The sequence below is a fragment of the Stegostoma tigrinum genome, chromosome 25, assembly GCF_030684315.1.
Source record: "Stegostoma tigrinum isolate sSteTig4 chromosome 25, sSteTig4.hap1, whole genome shotgun sequence".
Lineage (NCBI taxonomy): Eukaryota > Metazoa > Chordata > Chondrichthyes > Orectolobiformes > Stegostomatidae > Stegostoma > Stegostoma tigrinum.
The window spans coordinates 19,815,428-19,839,556 of NC_081378.1; the positions used below are offsets into that span (position 1 = coordinate 19,815,428).

General features: G+C 40.8%; 1 protein-coding gene and 1 long non-coding RNA gene across 3 annotated transcripts in view; one reads left to right on the forward strand and one right to left on the reverse strand.

Moving 5' to 3' along the window:
* The window catches only part of shank3a (SH3 and multiple ankyrin repeat domains 3a), a 730,589-nt gene that overhangs the window by 464,510 nt on the left and 241,950 nt on the right, over positions 1-24,129 (forward strand). The window contains exon 16 of the mRNA XM_059654527.1: positions 14,277-14,359. Within this exon, the coding sequence (XP_059510510.1) occupies positions 14,277-14,359 (83 nt within the window). The remainder of the gene's footprint in view (positions 1-14,276; positions 14,360-24,129) is intronic.
* The window catches only part of LOC132210954 (uncharacterized), a 189,541-nt gene that overhangs the window by 21,647 nt on the left and 143,765 nt on the right, over positions 1-24,129 (reverse strand). The window lies entirely within an intron of this gene.

Genomic DNA, 24,129 nt, shown 5'->3' on the forward strand with positions numbered 1-24,129 from the left:
TGACATTCACACCACACAAATGCCAGGCTATGACCTTCACCAATAAGAGACAATCTAACCACCGACCCTTGACAATTCAATGGTGTTACCATTACTAAATCCCCCGCTATCAACATCCTGGGGTTATCATTGACCAGAAACTCAACTTGATTTACCACATAAACACACTGGCTACAACAGCAGGCCAGAAGTAGGGAGGACTGCAGCGAGTAACTCGCCTCCTGACCCCTCCCCCCACTGCATCCCAAAACCAGCCCAGCTTGTCCCCGCCTCCCTAACCTGTTCTTCCTCTCACCTATCCCTTCCTCCCACCTCAAGCCGCACCTCCATTTCCTACCTACTAACCTCATCCCACCTCCTTGACCTGTCCATCTTCCCTGGACTGACCTATCCCCTCCCTACCTCCCCACCTATACTCTCCTCTCCATCTTCGGTCTGCCTCCCCCTCTCTCCCTATTTATTCCAGAACCATCTCCCCATCCCCCTCTCTGATGAAGGGTCTAGGCCCGAAACGTCAGCTTTTGTGCTCCTGCTTGGCCTGCTGTGTTCATCCAGCTTCACACTTTGTTATCTTGGATTCTCCAGCATCTGCAGTTCCCATTATCTCTGATCACAAGTATAGGAGATGATGTTCTCATGAAAAGATAAACAAAATGCAGACAAATTCATAGAATTAATAAAAGCCTAGAACTATTATTCCAGCCTCAGAACTAACACGGTTCTCAAAAGAGCAAGATGTTACTCAGCACAGCAGCATCGAGGTGAATCCATCGATGATTCCATTCGTAATCTTTGTAGGCTAGTGGAAAGATGTGACAATGATGACTGAAACTCACTGTTCATAAGGGATTGTTGTAGGCAATTCTGATGAGTGTTTGCCAAATTTACTACCATTCACAGAAGACATAACTCTGAAAGCTTTCAGATGGTGAGTAAAACAGCGGTTCGGAAGCAAATCAGATCAGTCCGAATTAGCTTTATTATCACATGTACTTACATGACTACAGTGAAAAGTTTACAAGTATCCACTTACAATAACATCTTAGGTACAAAAGTACCTGGTAAAGAAGCTTAGGTACAAAGCAGAAAAAAAACTAGAAAAGCAAAGTTTAAAAAGTTAAGCAATGTAGTCCTTACCAAAAGTGGAAAAGAAAAATGAAGAAACCAAACTAATAGTTTAACACCACAGTCCATAAGCGCCTGGCCATGCTGGGCTTGTGCTCCTCTTAGGGGTTTGACCTCCCCTGCTTTGGGTTTGACCTCATTCCCGCTGTTGCCTCAGGCTGCCTACTCCCACTGTCACTGCCAGCTGCCCCGGCCTGCCTGCTTCTGTGGGCATCCCGCTGTGGTACCACATTGGACCTCAAAGAATCTGCAATGCTGCTGACTGCCAGAATTCTGCCCAGGTGCCCAGGGGCACTGTGACTGACCACGAAAGCCACCAGCCGCTGCCATCTTCACAACTGAGCTCCCTCCAGGAGGTCAATACAGAAAAAAAAACAAAAAAAATGAAACCAAAAGAAGTAAAAAGATGAGCAAAGAAGAAAGCAAAGCTGTCAGAGCGAGTGAGCTCCAGCTCAGAAGCACCCAACCCCTCCACCGCCATCTTGGAGAAAAAAATATTTGGCATAGAGATCTCGCAAATCTGTTTATTCTGTGAGATATAAAACCAAAAATGCAGTCGGTAGGATAGATATCAGATGCTCAAAGCCTTTGCTAATCCGCTGGTACAAAGAAGCCTTGTGTTATGCTTCAAGGAGGATAGGAGTCCAGTGTGTTTAACAACAGCGGGAGTTTTATTCAAGAGGTGTTCACTCTGCAAGGCAGCAAGTTAGACTAAACCGTTTCTCTCCAAACCAGCCAATGATCCCAACATCACATCACATGATTGAACTCTTAAAATGAAGTCTAACATACATAAATACATAACATCCTTCTCCCTCTACATCAGATATCTGCAGTGAAAACATTGATAATATTTACAATCATATTTACAACAATCAGACCTTCTGGACACACCTTAAGGTCTGTCTATTTTTCTCATTGTTTTTAACCTCTGGTGTTTTAGGAACATCATCATTGTTGTCTTTTCCTGGGGTGACTGAACGTTTCAAGATTCATGCAATGTCATGGTATCGTCTACTAAGGTACCCTGTCTGTTAGTTGCTTCAATTGTTCAGTCCTCAGGTAGAACCAGGTCTCTATATGGCACAGTTATCTGTGGATTTTCAATTAATGTTGTCTCTGACACATTCATTCTGGTTGCCAAGAGTTGATATGCACATCTTTTCCACACTACGACATCTCCAGTCTGTGCAGTATAGGAAACTCGTCCAGCCTGTGCTACAATAATGGCTGCTACCCACTTTTTCACCACCGGAGTAGTTCCTCTCTAGCACTTCTTGGCCTGTTTAGAAAATGCAGCATTTTGCCTTATTCTCCCACTGGAAAACCTGATTCTGTTGTTTTCTGTCAACAGTGTAATTTGCTATAGGTGGTTTCAGGACATCAAATACTGTGGGCATCTGATATTTTACCACAAGTAATGCCAGAGAGCGTTTCAGTCATCAAATGGGTTGTGTTCCCACATGCTAACAAACATTGCCTCAGTCATTTGGATAATGTTCCTTGATCTCGAGTTTTCTTTAAGGAATATTTCAACGTCTGATTAAAGCTTTCTGCCAAACTATTTGTGGCTGGGCAGTAAGGAGCTGATTGGAAATGCTGAATTCTGTTCTGCTTTAGATAGTCCGTAAACTCTTGTGATGTAAACTGTGGGCCATTATCACTTTGAAGTTGTTCCAGATAACCGACCGTTGCAAAGATCTCAGCAATTTTTCAATGGCTTTATTTGAAGATGTTGCCTTCATGATCACAACTTCACCCCAACTCGCAGGGTGTCAATCAGTACTTTCCTTCAAATGGTCCAACATAGCCAATATGGATTCTTTGCCTTTCTGGCCATTTCTGTGGGTGTAACGGCACTTATGGAGGTAGGATACTCACTCTTACACAAGATGCACGTATTTGTTTTCTCCTCAATTTCAGAGTTGAGCCCTGGCCGCCAAACATAGCCTCCGGGTAAATCCATACACGTTTCCTTAGCTGTAGTGGAATGCTGACCTGTATTCCCCATAGGAGTCATTTAGGTGATAAATGCCAACTTCTGTGTGACACATGGCTTCAGTTCTGGGCTTGTTCCTGTGATCCTGCCTCAAAGTACCATGTCCATCATTTATGATGTGGAATAGGTCAACTTGAGTGTGTTCATGATCTGTAGTCCTTCGGGAATCTTTTGTGCTTTCTTGCATTTCTGTAGAAACTTGATGTCTGTGTTGATATGCATGATCTTCTTAGAGATCCTCTCCACTTTGACCTAGCAGTTGGTGGTATCAATGATAGCCATGGTGTGAAGATGCTGGTGTTGTACTGGGATTGACAAGCTCAGTAATCACACAACACCAGGTTATAGTCCAACAGGTTTATTTGAAAAAAACACAAGTTTTTGGAGCCTTAGTCCTTTTTAAGGTGTTAGGAGAGAGATAGAATCAGACACAGAATTTATAAGTAAAAGATCAAAGGGTCATACCACTGGTGAGGATGTATTAAACAAACCAAAGATGTTGTTAAACCTTTAATCAGTTAGAAGGTTTTAATTGATTAATATGTATATGTAAATCATCACTTTTGATTGTAGTGGATCATTTCTAGTGTACTTCTTAACTTGTCCAGCTGTTACCAGAGTGTTCTCTATTTGTTGAAGTAGAAAATGCCAAACGAAGACTGTTTGTAATCAACTCACTTGGCAAAGAGTTCCTACCAGCATTTGGATTGCTGATACTTCATTGTAAAAGAATAAGCTGATAGCTCCGACACTCACCTTTGCATACAGCTTGCTGTTAAAGGTATCCCTGTATGAGGTTCAATGGTCTGAGGTCTGTTAGTCATGTAAATTCCTGGCCAGACAGATTTTGACGGAATCATCTAATCCCAAAAATTATTTCTAGAACCTCTTTCTGTGTGCGTAGTCCATTTCTGCTCTTGGTACTAAAGCTATTAGCTTCTCTCCACCATAAGACGTGAGAAACAACTGCTCCCATTCCATATGGTGATGGATTGTATCCTAGTTGCAATGTTAACTTGGCTGTAGGAAGTGAGGACATCTGGCTTTATTAAAGGCTCGTTCATATTTATCTTCTTATTTCCAATTCTTGTTTTGGCATCATAAATTGTGCACTGGCTTGAGAATGGTTGCAATATTTTGCAGAAAACCCAAAAGGTGATCATAGTTGGATTATAATTTTTGGGTGCTGGTGCCTTAGCTTGTGCTTTGACTTTTGAAGGTAATTTATGTAGGCCCTTAGCATCAATGAGATGGCCTTAATATTCAATGGAAGGTCTAAAAACATCATATTTGTTTCTCTCACTCTGAGGCCATAACCTTCAAGTCTCTACTGAGTCGCATCTAAATTGCAGAGATGTTTTCTTTACCCATTTCTCACCATGATTAAAATGTCATCTAGGTAACACTGGACTCCTTCCAATCAATTTAAAGTCCAGTCCATGGTATGTTAAATAATGCCGGTGCAATGTGATTTCAAATATCTCTATACATTTGAATAGTCCTTTATGTGTCACAATCATCAAATATTTCTGTGACTCGGGATCTACATTCATCTGGAGAATGAATTGACTACGGTCAATTTTCCTGAAAAGCTGACCTCCAGCTAGTCCATTAATTAGATCATCAATTAAAGGCAAAGGATAGTATTCAGCCCACAGTCCCAGATTAATAGCAACCTTGACAGCACTGCAGATGTGTATTGTCCATCTCGGCATGGCCCAACCACTCACATTTATACATTCAAGAACTCCCATCTTGACCAGCCTCTCTCATTCTGCCTCAGCCTTTGGCCTGATTACAACAGGCACTATCCAGCCTTGCAGTATTTTGCTTGTTTCTCTTCCTTGATTTTCAATTTGACAGAGATCTATTCCGTGCTTCCCAGATTCCTATTAGTTTCCCTAGAAGTGGCAAGTTTCTTTAAAACATTTACTGATGTTATCAGAATCTAACAAGCTATTTACTTAAACCTGGTTTGATTTTCCGTACCCATTTTCATGACAATATGTAAGAGCAAGTTATCAGATTGATCATATAACTGAACATCTTGAGACAACCCCTTAAAATCACTTCGCTTGTGTATGTCCTTAATACAATTTTTGAGGTACAATTTGAGTCAGCTGCCTCTGACACACTCTTGCAGGTATCAGTGAAACCTCTTCTCCAGTATACATCTCCATTCTTACTAGTTTGCCATTAAGGGAGTGACTGGTGATTGGTAGGTGTCCCTGGCAATGGTCAGTAAGTTTAATAACAGCTCCCCTTCAGACTGAGTGTAGTCTTTTCTCATACCCTTTTTGTACTGTGTAGAGTTTCTTTTGATTCTTCTACTTCTGTAGTTTTGCTGTACGTTCATGTTTTTTCTTCAAACATGCCCATTCAATGTGCCCTTTTTTGCCACAGTTTCTGCATACATTTTTTTAAGAGTTGCTGCATGACCTGTTTCTCACACCAACAGTTTCCTTCTATGTTTGCGCTCATCTCTCAGCCACCATTTTGTGAACTCTCTCAGCTGCTATTTTATGAACTCTCATGCTTGAGCATAACTATTGAGTTTCCTGGGCTGCTGGTTCCATCAAATCTAGGTTCCTTTCCATTAGTTATCTCTTCTGATCGCTTTACGTCTTAAACCACACACCAGTCCAACTCTAATAGCATAATTCAGTTGCCTCCAAACTCTCAAAATTCTGTTCAAGTCTTTAAAACTGCCACCAACTCGGAGATAGATTCCCCAACATGCAGCTTGCATTTGTGGAATCTAACCCTTTCAACAATCATCAATGGTTTTGTAGGATTCCTACTATTTCTTCGTTTTCTCTGGTTGTATCAGACTCCACAGGAGGTTAAATGTTGTTCCTCGTAATACTTGGGAATACAGTGATGACTATATCTGCTTCAATTTTGTTTGCTTGAACAAAATAATGGAAGCTCCCTGTGTGGTTCCAGCTCTCTGCATTTTCATCGTGAGGCACCAAAATTTTTTGCTTTTTTTAAAATGAAAAAGTCCTGCATAGCACAATGAAAGTTTTACCACACTTTTCTTCTTCCTAAATATTCCTGAGGCTGCCTGTTTCCTTTTTCCAAGACTACTCCTCTAGTTCAAAACATTTCCTTCTGTGTAGGGTACTTGTTACTCAGTGTTACTCAACATGGAGAATGTGGTGATCTTTTTGTGCACTGTGTAATTCCCTCCAGGGGTAATATCCTTTCATTTTTATTTATTGACTTTACCAATTTTGATGCAAGGATTGCATCTTTTGATTTATTTACCTCTTTACATCAGACCCTGAAGTTAAGAACATGGCTTTGTTTTTTACTTTCTTTTTGATGAATGAGTGGATTGCTCTAATGGATCTCAAAGCAATTTTTATCCTTATTACTACTTGTCTTGTCATGTTTCAAGAAGGATAGAAGTCCAACATGTTTAACAACAGCACGAACTTTATTCAAGAGGTGTTGAGTCTACAAAGCAGCAAGTCAGACAAAATATTTTCCCTCAAAAATGGCCAATGATGTGCTCATTATGTCACATGATCAGGCACTTCAAGTGACAGTCCAACATTCTTATGTAAATACACTATGTCATGCAAGAGAGAACTAGAACCCAGCTTTTAATAAAATGCTGTTATTGCGAGAAAGTAGTTAAATTTCAGAAAATATGTCAAAGATGAAAAAAAGCCACAGAAAAGCAAATGACCAATAAGTGACCCACATAAAAAGATAAATGTGTTAGAATAGTTTTCCACAGGTCATAAACCCAAAGATTTCCCAGAGCAATTCTGTGGCCTAAACCAAACATTTTGGCGTGCAAACGTTTATGTCAATTGTCATCACATAGATTCCAAGTTTGACATGAGCAAATGCCACATACTATCAGATAGCTACCTTTGAAAAAGTATTCCTTACAGCTGAAAGAAGTTCAGCAAGCAACTGCCTAACATATGGGACAATAATTACAAGAAAACCCTGTACAGGCAGACCCTGGGCTGGGAACATGTTCAGTTCTTGAGCCTACTTGCAAGTCAATTTGCGCACAAGTTGGAGCACAGTAAGTACAATGTAAAATAGTTGTTCTTAAGTTCAAGGAAACATTCACATGTCAGATCATTACAAGTAATATTGATGCACCTCTGTATGGGATAGCATTCATATGTATGAGCATTCGTAAGGAATGCATTTCTCAGTTCTGCGGAAGGGTTACCGGACCCGAAACGTTATCCCTTTTTTCTCCTCCACAGATGCTGCCAGACCTGCTGAGCTTTTCCAGCAACTTTGTTTTTGAGCATTCATAAGTTCAATGTTCATAAATTGGGACGCCCTGTATGTATATCAGGACCAAGAAATTTCACTGCTGAGCAGAATATTGTGCATTCACCTCTTTCTCATTTGAAAAATGGAAGAGAATCAACAACAAAGGCAAAGGGAAAGCTAGTCAAAGATTTTTCTGGGCTGTGTGAGCTGAAGGCAGAAGCTAAAGTAAGAAATGGTAGAAATTCCTCAGGTTTATCATTTTGGAATTAAAAAGGTTTCATATTAGAATGAGACGAAACTGCTACTGTAATGGTTTGGTTGAAATATTTTCAACATTGGCCAATTCTAAAGTGAGTTCAGATTCCAAGTTGCAATAAAGTTTAAATAAAGTGCAAACAAAGAAGCAACAATTGAACTGCCTACACTTCTTAAGACAATTGAAGCATCCACAGCTGAACTGAGTTAGACTGCAACACAGCCCAGCAAACACTTATTGATGACAGGGCCTAAGACTGACATTAGATGCTGTGTGATATGGAAGGGACAAATTCAAGCCAAGTGTCCAATCTCCATACCTTCCAAAAAAGAATGCCCCTACAACAATGAAGGGTGTTGCATCAGGCAGGTAACACAACTGAGCAAGTGAACACTGCTGGACTCATGAATAATTCAATCACGGAGAAACCCTAAATTATTCAGCACATTAAACTTACCTATTTGAGCACAGGTCTACAGGCAGAATGGGAACTAAATTCCACTAACACCAATTGTGTATAAGTTACATACAACTCCTTGGATAACAGCACTGAGAGGGGGCGATAGTATGCAAAGATCCAAGACACTATGAAAAGAAATCATCTGCTATAGCAGGGAGCATGCCATCTATTCTAAACAATTGATATATATTACCAAAGCCCTATGTGAAAGCAATATGAAAAATTAAAGGTCCTCTATTTGAAGAGAAGACTTTAGACCTCAGACTGTCAGGAAGACAAATCCATGTCAATTATTTTCTACCCAACAAACTAACATTCTCTCAACTTGAACAGAACACATTTAGATATAAAAGCAAAGGATGTAGTGGTGGGTGAGTTGGGGTGTACATACATCAAGATGCAGTAACTGAGGCCTAAGAGGGTCCGCTGTGCTCAGGTTCGGAGCACAGCTGTTCCATTTGAGTTGGGTGTAGAACCAGGGGCCAAGAAGAACACAAGGGCTCATGTTTCTGTCCCTGCCATGTTTGACCTTTCCTGGTGGCCTAGTGGTTGGGATTTGGCGCTATCACGTAGCAGCCTGGGCTTGATTCCTGGTCAAGGAACGATGGTTTGTCTGTTCTGCTAATTTATCATGATGGTAGTGTTAATAACTGATTTTCAGAAGCAGGAAATAAGCCATGGTGCTGGCAGAAGAATCTTAGAGGAGGCACGGTGGCCCAGTCATTGGCACTACTGCCTCACGGTATCAGAGACCCGGGTTCAATTCCATCATTGGGTAACTGTGTGTGTGTAGTTTGCACATTCTCCTTGTGTCTGCGTGGGTTTCCTCTGGGTGCTCCAGTTTCCTCCCACAGTCCAAAGATGTGCAGGTTTGGTGGATTGGCCGTACTAAATTTCCCATAGTGTTCAGGAATGTGCAGGCTAGGTAGGCTAGTTTTGGGAAATGCAGGGTTATAGGGTTAGATTAGGGGGCGGGACCGGCTGGGATGCTCTTCAGAGAGTTGGTGTGAACTCAGTGGACTGAATGGCCTACTTTCACATTTTAGGGGTTCTGTGAAGGCTATTAACAAATGTATAGCGTTCATGGTAAGAGGGAGATAAAACTTTGAGGGTGAAATTTTGTATATGGGTCTGTAAAAGTCAATACTTGCTTGAGTTCAGGAAGCATTACCCTCTGAGGAATCACATGGACTTGTTCAGAGAGTACAGCAGAAGCTGATGGGAGATAGATCTGAGACTAGTGTGTTCTTCACTATCTCTGTAGTGCTGTAGATCATATTCATTTGAACTGAATAATTGCAGTTGGTGATAAATTTCTTGTTGCTTAAAAAACAAGACGTTTCTAGTTGGACCAGATAGATGGCTGTCCACATCCATGCTACATTGCTTTGCTCTTGAAGAAACTCATACTTACTCTGGCTCCCTACAGCCCTGATTACGAAGGCCTGACTATGGAATGGAAAACAAAATTAATATTTCAGGTCATGAAATACGGGGTCATTAACATGAAATGTTAACTCTGCTTCACTCTCTGCAGATGCAATCAGATTTACTGAGTGTTTCAGAATTTACTGCTTTTATATCAGATTTTCATTATCAGCAGTGTTTTGATCTTGTGATCTATTTTAAGCATTAATTGAGGGATAACAGCTAATACCACGAGTAAAGTGAGGAACATGGGATACATCAGAGTATTTTAAGTAGTGTGAAGTGTATCAGTTCCTCTTCAAAGTCTGATGGAATCTTTTACTTCAAACTGAGAAATAAGACGGGGCTTCAGTTTAATGTTTCATCCAATGCAGTGCACGTCAAACAGTGTGGTGCTCCCTCAGTGCTGCTGTGGCGCGTCAACCTAGATTATGTGCTCAAATAAGAGGTAACAAGGTGCAGAGCTGGACGAACACAGCAGGCCAAGCAGCACCAGAGGAGTAAGAAAGCTGATGTTTTGGGCCTAGACCTTTCTTCAGAAATCTCTCTTCATTTCTGAAGAAAGGTCTAGGCCCAAAACGTTAGCTTTCTTACTCCTCTGATGCTGCTTGGCCTGCTGTGTTCATCCAGCTCTGCACCTTGTTATCTCAGATTCTCGAGCATCTGCAGTTCCTTCGATCTACGTGCTCAAATCTCATCGTTTAAGATGAGAATACAGTCAACAGAAAAAGCTGATGTTATTTCATAAGTTTGAAGGTAAACCCAATGCTCAACATAGAACATAGATAGAACATAGAACAGTACAGCACAGAACAGGCCCTTCAGCCCACAATGTTGTGCCGACCATTGATCCTCATGTATGCACCCCCAAATTTCTGTGACCATATACATGTCCAGCAGTCTCTTAAATGACCCCAATGACCTTGCTTCCACAACTGCTGCTGGCAACGCCTTCCATGCTCTCACAACTCTCTGCGTAAAGAACCTGCCTCTGACATCCCCTCTATACTTTCCACCAACCAGCTTAAAACTATGACCCCTCGTGCTAGCCATTTCTGCCCTGGGAAATAGTCTCTGGCTATCAACTCTATCTATGCCTCTCATTATCTTGTATACCTCAATTAGGTCCCCTCTCCTCCTCCTTTCCTCCAATGAAAAGAGACCGAGCTCAGACAACCTCTCTTCATAAGATAAGCCCTCCAGTCCAGGCAGCATCCTGGTAAACCTCCTCTGAACCCTCTCCAAAGCATCCACATCTTTCCTATAATAGGGCGCCCAGAACTGGACGCAGTATTCCAAGTGCGGTCTAACCAAAGTTTTATAGAGCTGCAACAAGATCTCACGACTCTTAAACTCAATCCCCCTGTTAATGAAAGCCAAAACACCATATGCTTTCTTAACAACCCTGTCCACTTGGGTGGCCATTTTAAGGGATCTATGTATCTGCACACCAAGATCCCTCTGTTCCTCCACGCTGCCAAGAATCCTATCCTTAATCCTGTACTCAGCTTTCAAATTCGACCTTCCAAAATGCATCACCTCGCATTTATCCAGGTTGAACTCCATCTGCCACCTCTCAGCCCATCTCTGCATCCTGTCAATGTCCCGCTGCAGCCTACAACAGCCCTCTACACTGTCAACGACACCTCCGACCTTTGTGTCGTCTGCAAACTTGCTGACCCATCCTTCAATCCCCTCATCCAAGTCATTAATAAAAATTACAAACAGTAGAGGCCCAAGGACAGAGCCCTGTGGAACCCCACTCACCACTGACGTCCAGGCAGAATATTTTCCTTCTACTACCACTCGCTGTCTTCTGTTGGCCAGCCAATTCTGTATCCAAGCAGCTAAGTTCCCCTGTATCCCATTCCTCCTGACCTTCTGAATGAGCCTACCATGGGGAACCTTATCAAATGCCTTACTGAAGTCTATATACACCACATCCACAGCTCGACCCTCATCAACTTTTCTAGTCAACCTCATCAACTTTTCTAGTCATATTGACAATTGTATGCAATTTAATAACTAATTGGGGATTACTGAATAATTGTTTCCCCTGTCACAATTGGCTGGATTTTCCATGAAATGGTAATCACGCACCGATTGCCTCTCTGCCCGTTTTTTAACCAATGAAAGAGCTGCACATTTCTGCCAGGAGATTCTGATCAGGGCTGCTTCAGAAATATGATGATGCCATACTTCTGTTCTGGCAGGTCTTTGTTGTGCAGATCAATTGGAGAAAGGCAAAAATGCTGTTTTTTTTCCCCCACAGGTGTAGTCTGAAATTTAAAGATCCAGACTCATAGATAACCACTTTGACAGACCTTGTTAAAGGATAAGTACATCAAGTAAGTGTGAGATTAGAGGGCTGGGACAGTGGGGTGCCCAGTGAATAACAGGCAAAGTGTAAGGTACATGCAGTGCCAGGTGGGGAGAGGGTAAGATCAAAGGCAGGGAAAATTCCAGGCAGGTAAGTGAAAGATGCCAGGTAAGTCAGGTGCCAGGTTGTAGGGTTTCGAGTGAGTAGAGGGGACGGGGTCAGGAACATATAATCTTGGGGATATAATGTACCAAGTGGTTAGGGGGTAAGGTGCCAGGTGATTAGGATGCCTTTTGGCTGTGGAGAGGAGCTCCAGGTGGATAGGGTACCACTGTGCCAAGGCACAAGGGCCCAAAGGGTATAGAACTGATGGAGTATTAGGATAGGTCAGTGGGTGGAAGATATTGGATGGGCTGCTGGTATCAGTTGGTGGGGGGGAATGTCAGTATCCAAGGGTTTTGTGTCTGGTGGTGAGGGTCAGATCTCAGGAGAAACAGGGGGAGTCTGTGGCTGTCAGGCTCAGAGCTGGGTATCAGGCCTGGTGGAGAGGAATTGGGGAGTCAGATCAGATTCTGGGTTGTTGTGGTCTGGAGAATATAGTTAGACATGTGTAAGGTATGTTGTGGATTCAGTTGAAAAGTTACTCAGGAATTAGTCTAGGTATTTAATAGTCTAACTTATCCTGAGTAGCTATTTACCTAACTCCAGAAGAACCCTTTCAACTATCTGATTTAAGTGGATACTTTCGGTCAGTTCCTGGTATAGGGGTATTGTCCAAAGGAATCTATATTTTCATAGGCAATACCTTTGCTAGGATGCTCGGATGAGGATTACACAAGGTGTACTGTGTAATTCCCATCTACGTCCTGAAATGGTTATCTATCCATTGGAAAATCCATCCAGTTCTTCTTTTATAAAGTAATTAATAGGACATATGACCGCAGTGGTCTTGATGAATGCTGTTGTTATGAATCAGACCAAAACCCCTCAAAATATATTAAGACTATAGACTAGACCTTAACTTTTTCTTATTTTAAAAGCAAGTGCCCAATCTTGCATCCTACATGCAATTTGCCTGGTTATACCAACAGTCTTCAAGCAAAACATATCTATAGTATTATTCATATCTATAGTTAAAATACAACAAAGGAAAGAATTGAAATAACATCTCTATTGGAAACTTTAACAGAATAATAGATTGTTTAACAACTAAACAGTAAATGTTCCAATATAGTAACATCCCATAACCACACCCTTGGCACAGGCAAATTCAGTAAAATAGATTGTCTCACATGCAATTCTATCAGCAGGAAGAGAACCCCCAACCTTTAGCTGTAACAGAGAGAGCAAAAACAGTTTTCACATCCAGCTTCAGGACCCCAGCAGCAAATGGTACTGAAGGATAAAACTAAAAATCCTGGTTCTGTGGGAGCTTTGATCCCACCTTTCAGGCTGTTTCTAATGTTACAATTTAAAAAAAAACAAGTTCTCACAAGCTGTTTACTTAAAGGGCGTTGGAACTGACCACTCATCATCTCTGTCTTAACCTTCCTTCATTAAAAAAAACAGGACCAAATACACCTACTAAAGCCACACTCTTAAATGGGTAAGCTGCTTCGTTATTTGTTGCATGTGTTTAAAGGAAATATATGTATCTGTTTGAAATGCAGAATTGATTTGTTTATTTCCTGCCTCTAATCAAAGCCACCAATTACTAAGCCACAAAGGTTTATGAAGCAAATCTCTGTCGGTTGGCTGCTGGGTGGATTGCATTTGTGATTTCGATCAAATTTTCTGTTGCTGGTTTGCTAATTGTCCACACTCACACTAGTGCTTTCTGCAAACGAGAATTAGCTTTTCTTTCTCTCTTACAGCGTGTGTATGAGAGTGACTCTTGGAGTCTGTAGGAAGTTCCCTCGCATGTAATTAACACACAGCAGCTGGCTTGTGTTGTAGACATCACACTGGAACGTTAGATCAGCACTTGCTTGATTTTTTTTCCCCTCCGTGCATTATGCAACAGGCTTTGTGAAGTGGGGAGGACAGAGGCAGTTGGGGTGGGATTTGAGTAGAGAACGGGGATGAGAAATTCATGCTGCTAGAGTGACTGAGGTGTGTGTGTGTGTGTGTGTGTGAATGTTTGTGTGTGTGTGTGTGTGTGTGTGTGTGTCTGTGTGTGTGAATGTTTCTGTGTGTGTGTGTGTTTGTGTATGTATCCGAGTGTCTTAGCCAGCAAATAACCCAGCTTTATTTTGTTAACTCCAGCCTCTGTGCAGAAGAGAGAAAAACACACACGCACACATACACACACACATACATACGCACACATACACATCCATACAATCAAGACTTTGCTGCTGCTGCTGAATGCTGCTGATCACCTTTTGAAGATGGTTGTGAAAAGTAACCCAGCGCCCCTCTTGTCTTTCTCTCACAGTGATTATGTCATCGAGGAGAAGACAGCAGTGCTTCAGAAGAAGGAGAACGAGGGATATGGCTTTGTCCTCCGAGGAGCTAAAGGTGGGATTTGCTGCATTCCTGATTCCCTTATTTTCCCTTTGTGAAACACCCAGACACATAATAAGCTGGAATATAATGGTACAGCTGATTGGGAATTTGTATTTTGCCTTGAGAATTTTTCACATTGCTTCTGTCATTCCTTGTGAATCCATCCAATTTAACAGCTTGATCCTGTGTTGCTAGTTTAGTGTCAGCATCTTCAATCTTTGTGATACTTGCAACATGATAAGGAACCATTGTTGTAACCGTATTGTAAAGATAATCAGGGTGAATTCATGCTCTACCATAGACAATGTTCTATTCATCGTTCTTTTCATCATTGCAGACAGCATGACTGCAGCTAGAAAGAAATAACAGAATAGCCATTTTCATCTACCTTAAAAACTGACAGCTTTGCCAAACACTGGTGTAAAAATATGGTTGACATATTTGCATGTTTTGCAAATATTTCAGAATGAGCCGTGCAACTGTGGGGGAAAGGCAGGTTTAGTAAATAGAGCACAGACTGATGTTAAAAGCAGCTAAAGCCTGAAGCATTAGAGCCTTTCTCCCTAGTGCAGTTTTATTCCCCCTTGGAGGCTAGAAGGATACTGTCTTAAAATATGGTCAGAATGTGCCTGTAAAATACTTGCCAGAAGACACACTTTGAGTGTGCACTCTTGTATCTGTGTCAGCAGCTGCAGCACATGTGAGTGCATGTGTATGCATTGTGTGTGTAATTGTATATGTGCATGAAAGTGATGACCACACTTTTCAGGATGTGTACATTAATTTGACGCCACAAAATCACATGTCCAGCTATTGATGCAAATGAAAACTATGATTCTCATCACAGAAAATGTAGTACAACAATCCTCAGATACAGAGCATGAATCCCATAACATATAATGGTATCGTTGTTTATAATCGCAAAACTGTTGGTCCTTTTACTCTTTATGTCCATTCCTCTAATGTATTTTCGGATTAATTTACCATCTGTTCTATATAACAGAATTCACTGTCCATCCCATTATTGACTGCAACATGATTCACTATCTCAACTTACTTTTCTTTATAATCTCTGACCCTCCACACAATGAGATTTACCGTTCTTCCTCACTTGTACCTAACATATTCACTGACCATTCCTTCTTTCCTTAGAAACAGGATTCACTGCCAGTTGTTATGTTGTACATAATGGGACTCTCTGTCTGTTGCTCTGTTATGTATAGCATTGTCCTTTCCTTTATGGAATAGAATCAGATTCACTGTTCCTTCTACTGTGAATAACAAAGTTGTCTGACTATTCTTTTAATTCATTTAAATGATTGACTGATCATTCCACTATTATATATAACTCCTCTCACTTACCATTCCTCAGTCATATAGAACAAGATTCACTGCATGTTCTGCTTTTATATATAACAATATTCAGTACCTGTTCCCACATTGTACATGACAGTACTGACTGTCCAGTCCTCGACTGTAAATAAAAAAATTATCATTGTCATTCATAGATTGTATAGAACAGTATTTACTGCAGCTTTGCTCAACTGCATATAACACTGTTCATAATCATTCTTCAATTGTAAATAAAAGTATTCATTGCTCGTTCATCCATTGTATGTATCAATATTCACTGTACTGGTGTTCTATTGTAAATAATACTATCCACTGTTCCTTCTTCTATTGTTTGTAACAGTGTTTGTTTCTCTCTTGTTTATGATAGTATTTACTGTTAGTTCCCCTGTTCTAACTAACAGTATTCATTGCTAGTTACTTTATTGTATCTGAGTATTCACAGTCCATTCCTCTCTTGAATAAAATTGTAATCACTGCTCATTGCTTTCTTATATGCAACATCGGTTACTGCCAGCTCCTCTGATTTATTTAATAGTTTACACTGTCAGGTCTCCTTTTCTATATAACAGCATTCACTGCCCAAACCACTTTTGTGTATATCAGTATTTACTGGTAGTTTCTCTATATATTGGTATTCACTGGTTGTTCCTCTATTGTACTTAACAGTATTCACTGTCTGTTCCAACAATGTAAATAAGTATCCATTGTCAATTTCTCTATAGTATATAAGAATATTAATAGTCCTTTCATCTATTTTATAAAAAATAATTTACTGCTAATTTCTCTATTTTGTTTTTTTAGTTCACTCACATTCATAGGACATGGGTGTAGCAGGCTAGCCAGCATTTATGCCCCAGAATGTGAGGGTGAGCTCCCAAGTTGAACCACTGCAGTCCATGTGCTTTAGATTGACCCACAATGTCCTCAGGGAGGGAGGTCCTGGATTTTTACCCAGCGACATTTCAGGATCGGCAAATGTTTCCAAGTCAGAATGGTGACTCGCTTGGAGAGGAACTTGCAGGTGTTGGTGTTCTCATGTATCTGCTGTCCTTGTCCTTCTGGATTGAAGAAGTGATGGGTTTGGAAGATGCTGTCTAAAGATCTTTGGTGAATTTCTACAGTGCATCCTGTAGATAGTACACACAGCTGCTATTGAGTATCAATGGCGGAGGGAGTGAATGCATGTGAATGTGATGCCAATCAAGAGGGGTGGTTTTACCCGGATGGTGTCAAGCTTCTCGAGTGTTGTTAGACCTGCACTCATCCAGATCATTGGGGAGTATTCCATCACATTCCTGATTTGTGCCTTAGGGGAGTCTTGAGGTGAACTACTCTCTGCAGAATTCTTAGCCTCTGGTCTGCTCTTCCAGTTGAATTTCTGAACAATAGTAATCTCGAGGATGTTGACAATGGGGGACTCAGTGATGGTGACACTGTTGAATGCCAAGGGGTCGTGTTTAGATTGTCTCTTATTTGTGATGGTCATAGCCTGGCATTTGTATGGTACGAATGTTACTTGCCAGTTGGCATCCTAAGCCTGGATATTGTCCTGATCTTGTTGCATTTGAACATGGACTGCTTTCGTATCTGAACATTGTACAATTATCAGCAAACATCCCTACTTCTGACCTTATGAAGCAGGGAAGTTTCTGAGGTAGTTCAGAGGAAGGAGGGAAGATTACTGATGAAGCAGCTGAAGATGGTTGGACCAAGGACACTACTCTGATGAACCCCTGCAGTGATGCCTTGGAGCTGAGATGAATGACCTCCAACAATTACAAGCATCTTCCTGCATGCCAGGTTTGATTCCAGCAGGGGAGAGTTTCCCCATGATTCCTACTGATTCCAATTTTGCAAGGACTCCTTGATGCCACACTTGTTTGAATGTAGTCTTGAGTCAGGGGTGTAACTCTCTCCTCACGTTTGGAATTCAGCTCTTTTGTCCAGATTTGAACCAAGACTGTAATGAGCTCAGGAGCTGAGTGACCCTGGCAGAATCCAAAATATGCATCACTGAGCAGGGTACTGCTGAGCAGGTGCTGTTTGATAGTACTGGATAGTTGATGATACCTTCCATCACTTTAATAATTGAGCGTAGTCTGATGGGGCAGTAATTGGCTGGGTTGGATTTGTTCTTCCATTGTATAAAACAGTATTCACTCCTTCACAAACAGAAATTGCTGGAAGAGCACAGCAGGTCTGACAGCATCTATAAAGAGAAAGCAGGGTTAAAGTTTCAAACTGCAGTTCTGAAGATAGGTGACTGGACTCGAAATGTTCATTCTGCTTTTTCTCCATTGATGCTGCCAGGCCTGCTGAGCTTCTCCAGCTATTGCTGTTTTTGTTTCAGATTTCCAGCATCCACAGTTTTTTGTTTTATTGCATATACTCACCATGTTGCACTAGTGTATCATTCATTCATCAGTGGTCCCTCACAGATGAGGATGGCTCTCTTCCACTCTCAGGGTGTGTCTGTGGTTGCTGTACTTACCAATACGGCTACCGCAGGCTGTTTTATACTTGGGGAGGCAGTGGGCATGGGAAGGGGTTGGGTGAGGAATTGCTATAGCAGTGTGCTCATTTCACTGTTTTCGCCAGTGTCCACTTTTACCCGACAGTAAGTCTCAAGATGCTCAAAGCCTTCCCAAATACCCCTCCTCCATTTTGGATGGTCTTGGGCCAGTGATTTCCAGGTGCTTGTGGGAATGCTGCACTTCACCAGTGAGGCCTTGAGGGTGTCACTGAAGTGCTTCCTCTGTCTCCCCTCGGGGCCTGTCTGCTGTTTCGGAGCTGGGAGTAGAGCACCTGCTTGGGCAACATGCAGACTCCATTACATATAATAGGATTCACCAGTATTTGGTGGTAGTTCTTCCACTAACACAACAGTTTTAACTGCTCATTTGTCTATCATTTAGAATGATATTCACAGTCCATTTCTTTATGTGCAATAGTTTCAATGCTTGCTCCTCCAATGTACAGGATATTATTCACTGCCAGTGACTGTATATAAAAGAGTTTGCTGTCTATTCTTCTACTGTCTATAACAGGATTCACTGTCTGTTCCAAAATTGTATATGACAGTTCTTACTACCTATAGCTCTATTGTATGAACCTGCATTCCTTGTCCTCTCTTTTACATAACAGTATCAATTGCTTTCTACTACATTATATGGAACAATTCAGGTGATTCTAACTATATTAACTTCTCATTTCTGTGCTGTGTGTAAATAGCACTCACTGTCCTGCTCTCAAGTCTACATAACAGCATGCACTGCCCTCTTGTACACTCCTCTCTTGTACATAAGATTACTCACTTCTCACTGTTGCTTTGTATGGAACACGATTTGTATTCTTCTAGTATATATAACTCTTTAACACAGAGACAATGGGAACTGCAGATGCCGGAGAATCCAAGAGAACAAAGTGTGGAGCTGGATGAACACAGCAGGCCTAGGAGCACAAAAGCTGATGTTTTGGGCCAAGACCCTTCATCAGAAAAAAAAGTTTGCTTGGCCTGCTGTGTTCATCCAGCTCCACACTTTGATAACTCTTTAACTGCCTATTTCTCCACTGCATGTAACAGTTATCTCTGCTTGTTCCTCTATTGCATATAACAGTATTCATTATCCATCGTTGTACTGCCCAGAACAGTATTCACAGCCTGCTCCTCTATTGTATAAAATAGAATTCACTGCTATTCCTCAATTGTATATAGGTAAAACCACTGCTCATTCCGCTATTGTATATGACAGTGTTTACTGCCCATTTTCACTGCCTGTTCTTCTATTGTAAATAACAGCATTCACTGTTTGTTCCTTGGTCCTATAAAACATTATTCACTGCTCACCCTCCTATTGTAATTAACACTATTCACTGACAATTGCTCCATTATATGGAAGATATTCAGAGCATGCTCCTTTATTGTATGGGACTGCATTCACTACTTGTACCACGATTGTATATAACAGTATTCACTGCCATTTCTTGTATACAACAGGCTCACTGTTTGTTCTTCCCTCCATTACATATAACAATATTCTCCGCCAATTCGTCACTGCTTGTTGTGTTATCAGATATATCAGAATTCACTGCCTGCTACTTTGTTATAGATACTGTAATAATATTCAGTGCCTGTTCCTCTTTTATAGAGAACAATATTTATTGTTTATTCCTGTATTGTATATAACAGTATTCATTCATTCCTCTATTGTAAATGACAGCATTAACTGCTGTTTCCTCTATTGTATTAAACATTATTCACTGTCTACTCCTCTACTTTAAATAACAACATTCAATACTTGTTCATCTACTGTCTTTAAAAGAATTCATTTTGAATTCTTCACTTCTATGTAAATATATTAACTGCTCATTTCTTTGTGGTATATTAAAATATTCACTTCTCATTTTCTATTGTACAAAATAAGGCCACTGTCCACCTATGAAATGGAATAGTGCGCAAACACTTTCGTAAATAACAGCATCCAGTATCCATTCATCTCTTGTATGGAATTGTATCCACTGCTTGTTGCTCCTTTGTATGTAATATTCATAGCCCATTCCACTATGGTATAAAGCAGGATTCATTGTTTGTTTCTTATATGAAATGAAATTCACATGTTGTCTAGAACAGTATTCACTGTCCATTCATCTATTGTATGTAATAGTACTGCTGCTTGATACATTGTGGGGATGCATCAACACTGTGGGCTTGAAGAATGTTGCAAATTGAAGATGTTCAGTTATAATTACAATCAATCTGAGCCTTTGAAACTGAGTCACAGTCTAGGTTTTGAAGGGTCTAGGCCCGAAACGTCAGCTTTCCTGCTCCTCTGATGCCGTTTGGCCTGCTGCGTTCATTCAGCTCTACACCTTGTTTTCACAGTCTAGGCTTTCAGGTTTTACAAGGTAGTCTGAAATACTAGTAATTGAAAAATTTATTGGGTTCACAGGTACTTCTTCTGGAAAAGGAATTGCAGAAGGGGGACTTTCAGCTTCTGGGGTGTCTTCTGTACTGACACTTGGGGCTGTGATGTGTCCTAGGTAAATTACCCATGCTTTTGTTAACTCACTCTTGGCAAGGTTTATCCCTCAGACAGTTATTTGCTTAAATAAGGGCTCTAATTCTGTTACAAATTATTCCCATATATTAATACATCATCCAAGAAAATCCCGCACTTAGTTAGTATGTTTACAATCTGGTCATTATACTTTAGAAAGTAGTTGGAACATTTTTAAACCCTCTGTACTGACTTGACAATGATGTATCCCATTTAGTGTATCAAAAAAAGATATTTCTTGAACTCTCAATGTATTTGCCAGCATGGCTTCAATGAACCCATCTCAGTAAGGAATGAGGCATTATCAATCCTATCAATGCAGTCTTCTAACCAAGATATGATGTATGGATTTGTTTTTGTTACTGCATTTACTTTCTGTAATCTATGCAGAATCTAGTTGATCTATCAAGTCTAGGAACTAATATCCCAGGGAACTCCATATGATTGTAAGACATAAGAACAGAAGTAGGCCATTCAGCCCACTGAGTGTGTGAGATCATGACCAATCTGAAAATCCTCAACTCCACTTGCCTGCCTTTAACTCCCTTACTGATTAAAACTCTGTCCTTCTTAATCTTGAATATTATTAATGACCATCCTAAACAGCACCCTACAGTAAGGAATTCCATGGATTCACTACCCTCTGAGAGAAGAAACTCCTCCTCATCTCTGTCTTAAATGTGCAACACCTTACTCGGGGATTATGCCCTCTGATCCTGGACTCTCCTACAAAGGAAAACATTCTTTCTGCATCCACCCCATGCACTCCCTTACGAATCTTGCATGATTTAATAAAGTTGTCTGACATTCTTCTATATTCCAACTGGTATGGGCCCAAGTCTACTTAACCTCTTGTCACAAGACAGTCCTTCCATAGCTGGTATCAGCCTAGAGTAAACCTTCTCTGGACTGCCTCCAATGCCAGTGTATCTTTCCTTGGATAAAAAGGCCAAAGGTGTTCACAGTATTTCAGCTGTGGTTTGACTAGTACCTAGTTTAGTTTTAGCAAACCTTCTGACATTAATTTTCCATTCCCTTTTAAATAAAGGCCAACATTCCATTTGCCTTCCTATTACCCACTGAAGTTGGAAATGATCTTTTCTGTAATTCATAGACAGGTCTCCCAAATCCCACTGTTCCATAGCTTTCTGTAGTCTTTCTCCATTTAAATAATATTTTAGCTGCCAAAGTGCATAACCTCACCTTTCCACACGTTATTTTCCATCTGTCAAGTTTCCTTTGACTAGGATCAATAAGTGATTTTCTCAATATTTTTAATTTCAGTGTTGAACACGTACACGTTTAGGGCGGCACGGTGGCTCAGTGGTTAGCACTGCCACCTCACAACACCAGGGACCCAGGTTCGATTCCAGCCTCGGCGACTGTGTGGAGTTTGCACATTCTCCCTGTGTCTGCGTGGGTTTCCTCCAGGTACTCTGGTTTCCTCCCACAGTCCAAAGTTATGCAGGCTAGGTGGATCGGCCGTGCTAAATTGTCCGTAGTGTTCAGGGGTGTGTGGCCTACAGGGGGGATGGGTCTGGGTGGGATGTTTCAAGGAGCGGTTTGGACTTGTTGGGCTGAAGGGCCTGTTTCCACACTGTAGGGAATCTAATCTAAAACAGATAGGACATGAACCCAGGCCTTCTGGGTCAGAGGTAGGAGTACTACCACCAATCCACAAGACCTTGTTTCAAGTTATTTTCTCCTGACGATGTCTTTCAGACTTAAATGATAGCAATGTTGTTTTATTGGTGCAGATTCCCTGACATCCAAATCATGTCCGCCTAAAATTATATACCCTAGTTTATCTGTATCATTCTCCTTGAATTCCGTAAGTAAACACATGAGATTCTCCTATTATTATTTTTCTAAGAATGCATGTCCCAGTAATCATATATTGGCTTAAATAAAAATTAGAAGTGCTGGAGAAATTCCGCAGGTCCAGCAACATCTGTGTAGAGAGAAATGATACAGTGGTGCTGCCCAGTCCTACTGAGCTTCTCTAGCATTTTCTGTTTTAATTTTAGATCTCGGGTATCTACAGTATTATATTTCTATTTCAGTATAGGCTGAGTGGACAGTAGGAGGTTCAGTTTGTGAATTGTCTGCAGATGCTCCGACTCACTCTGACTGCCTCTGTCATCCTAAAGCATTCTTACTTGATGGTATATTTGTTTCTTCTTATCTTCCTCTCAACAACAGTATTGTTTCAACATGCTAACATGATGCAAACCACTTTTCTTCCTCTGATCTGGAGTATCTACCAGCTAATTCACCAAAGTTCTTTATTACCTTGTACAGACCACTGAATCATGCCTTCACAAGATCAAATGGGCCTTGTAGATTTATTTGGTGAGCCTTTGGTATCAAATTACAGAAAATGCAGGTCTCTGTCCCAATCATGGAGATATTCATTACAATATGCTTTAATCATTGTTTTGAATCTGATGGTATCTCTCCAAAGTTTCCTGTGTTTGTGGATGATATATTGTGGACTGGAAATGTCTTTTCTCCAAGTTACACATTATTTTTAAGCACACCATTGGAAATTTGGTTTGACTATATTTCTATTGGTGGTATATAGCGAGTAAAAAACTGAGTTAATTTTTCCATGACTACTTTAGCTGTGATTGTTCTCAAAGAAATAGCTTCTAGAAACTGCTATCATATCTGTAATGTTGAATATTCGATAATGGTTGCCCATATTCTACTTGCACCCTGCTGAGCGGTTCTCAAAACCTAATAACAGTATTAAAGTTGCTAATTGTATGTTGAGGTTTTCTCACTATTCAACATGCTTTATAAAAACTGCACTACATCCTAATGAAACACTGGCCAATAAAAATGTTGTTTTATCAATAACTGAGTTTTCTGTATTCCTACATGTCCTGCCATAGAAGCTTAATATGCTAATTGCAATGTCTCTTTGTGATATCTGGGCAGTACCACTTCCTAATGAACAGTTGACCACTCTTCATCCTCAGGTCCGTGCGAAGATCTCCGCCTGCTCATCAAAGCCACATTTTTAACCTGGAAGTACTCTGGAACTCTCTTAGCCTCAACTTTAGTGTGGGTTAATTGTGTTGACTTGTTTAACCCTACTCTCTATGTTGAACCTCAGTTAAACACTTTGAATAATCCCCATCCTTTAAAGAAAACTTTGGCTACCTTAATAACTACTTGTGGTATAACTTTGACCCCTGGTGATGGACTTTGTTTGATCATTGATCTGACCACTGCATGCAAAGGAAAAATACACTGAACCTGTTCTTGTAATTGTTCAGTCTCTAACCTCATTTGGATTTTCTGTGATTATGGGCAAAGTGACAACTTTCACATCTGCCAGATCATTACCTAAGAGTACATAAACGC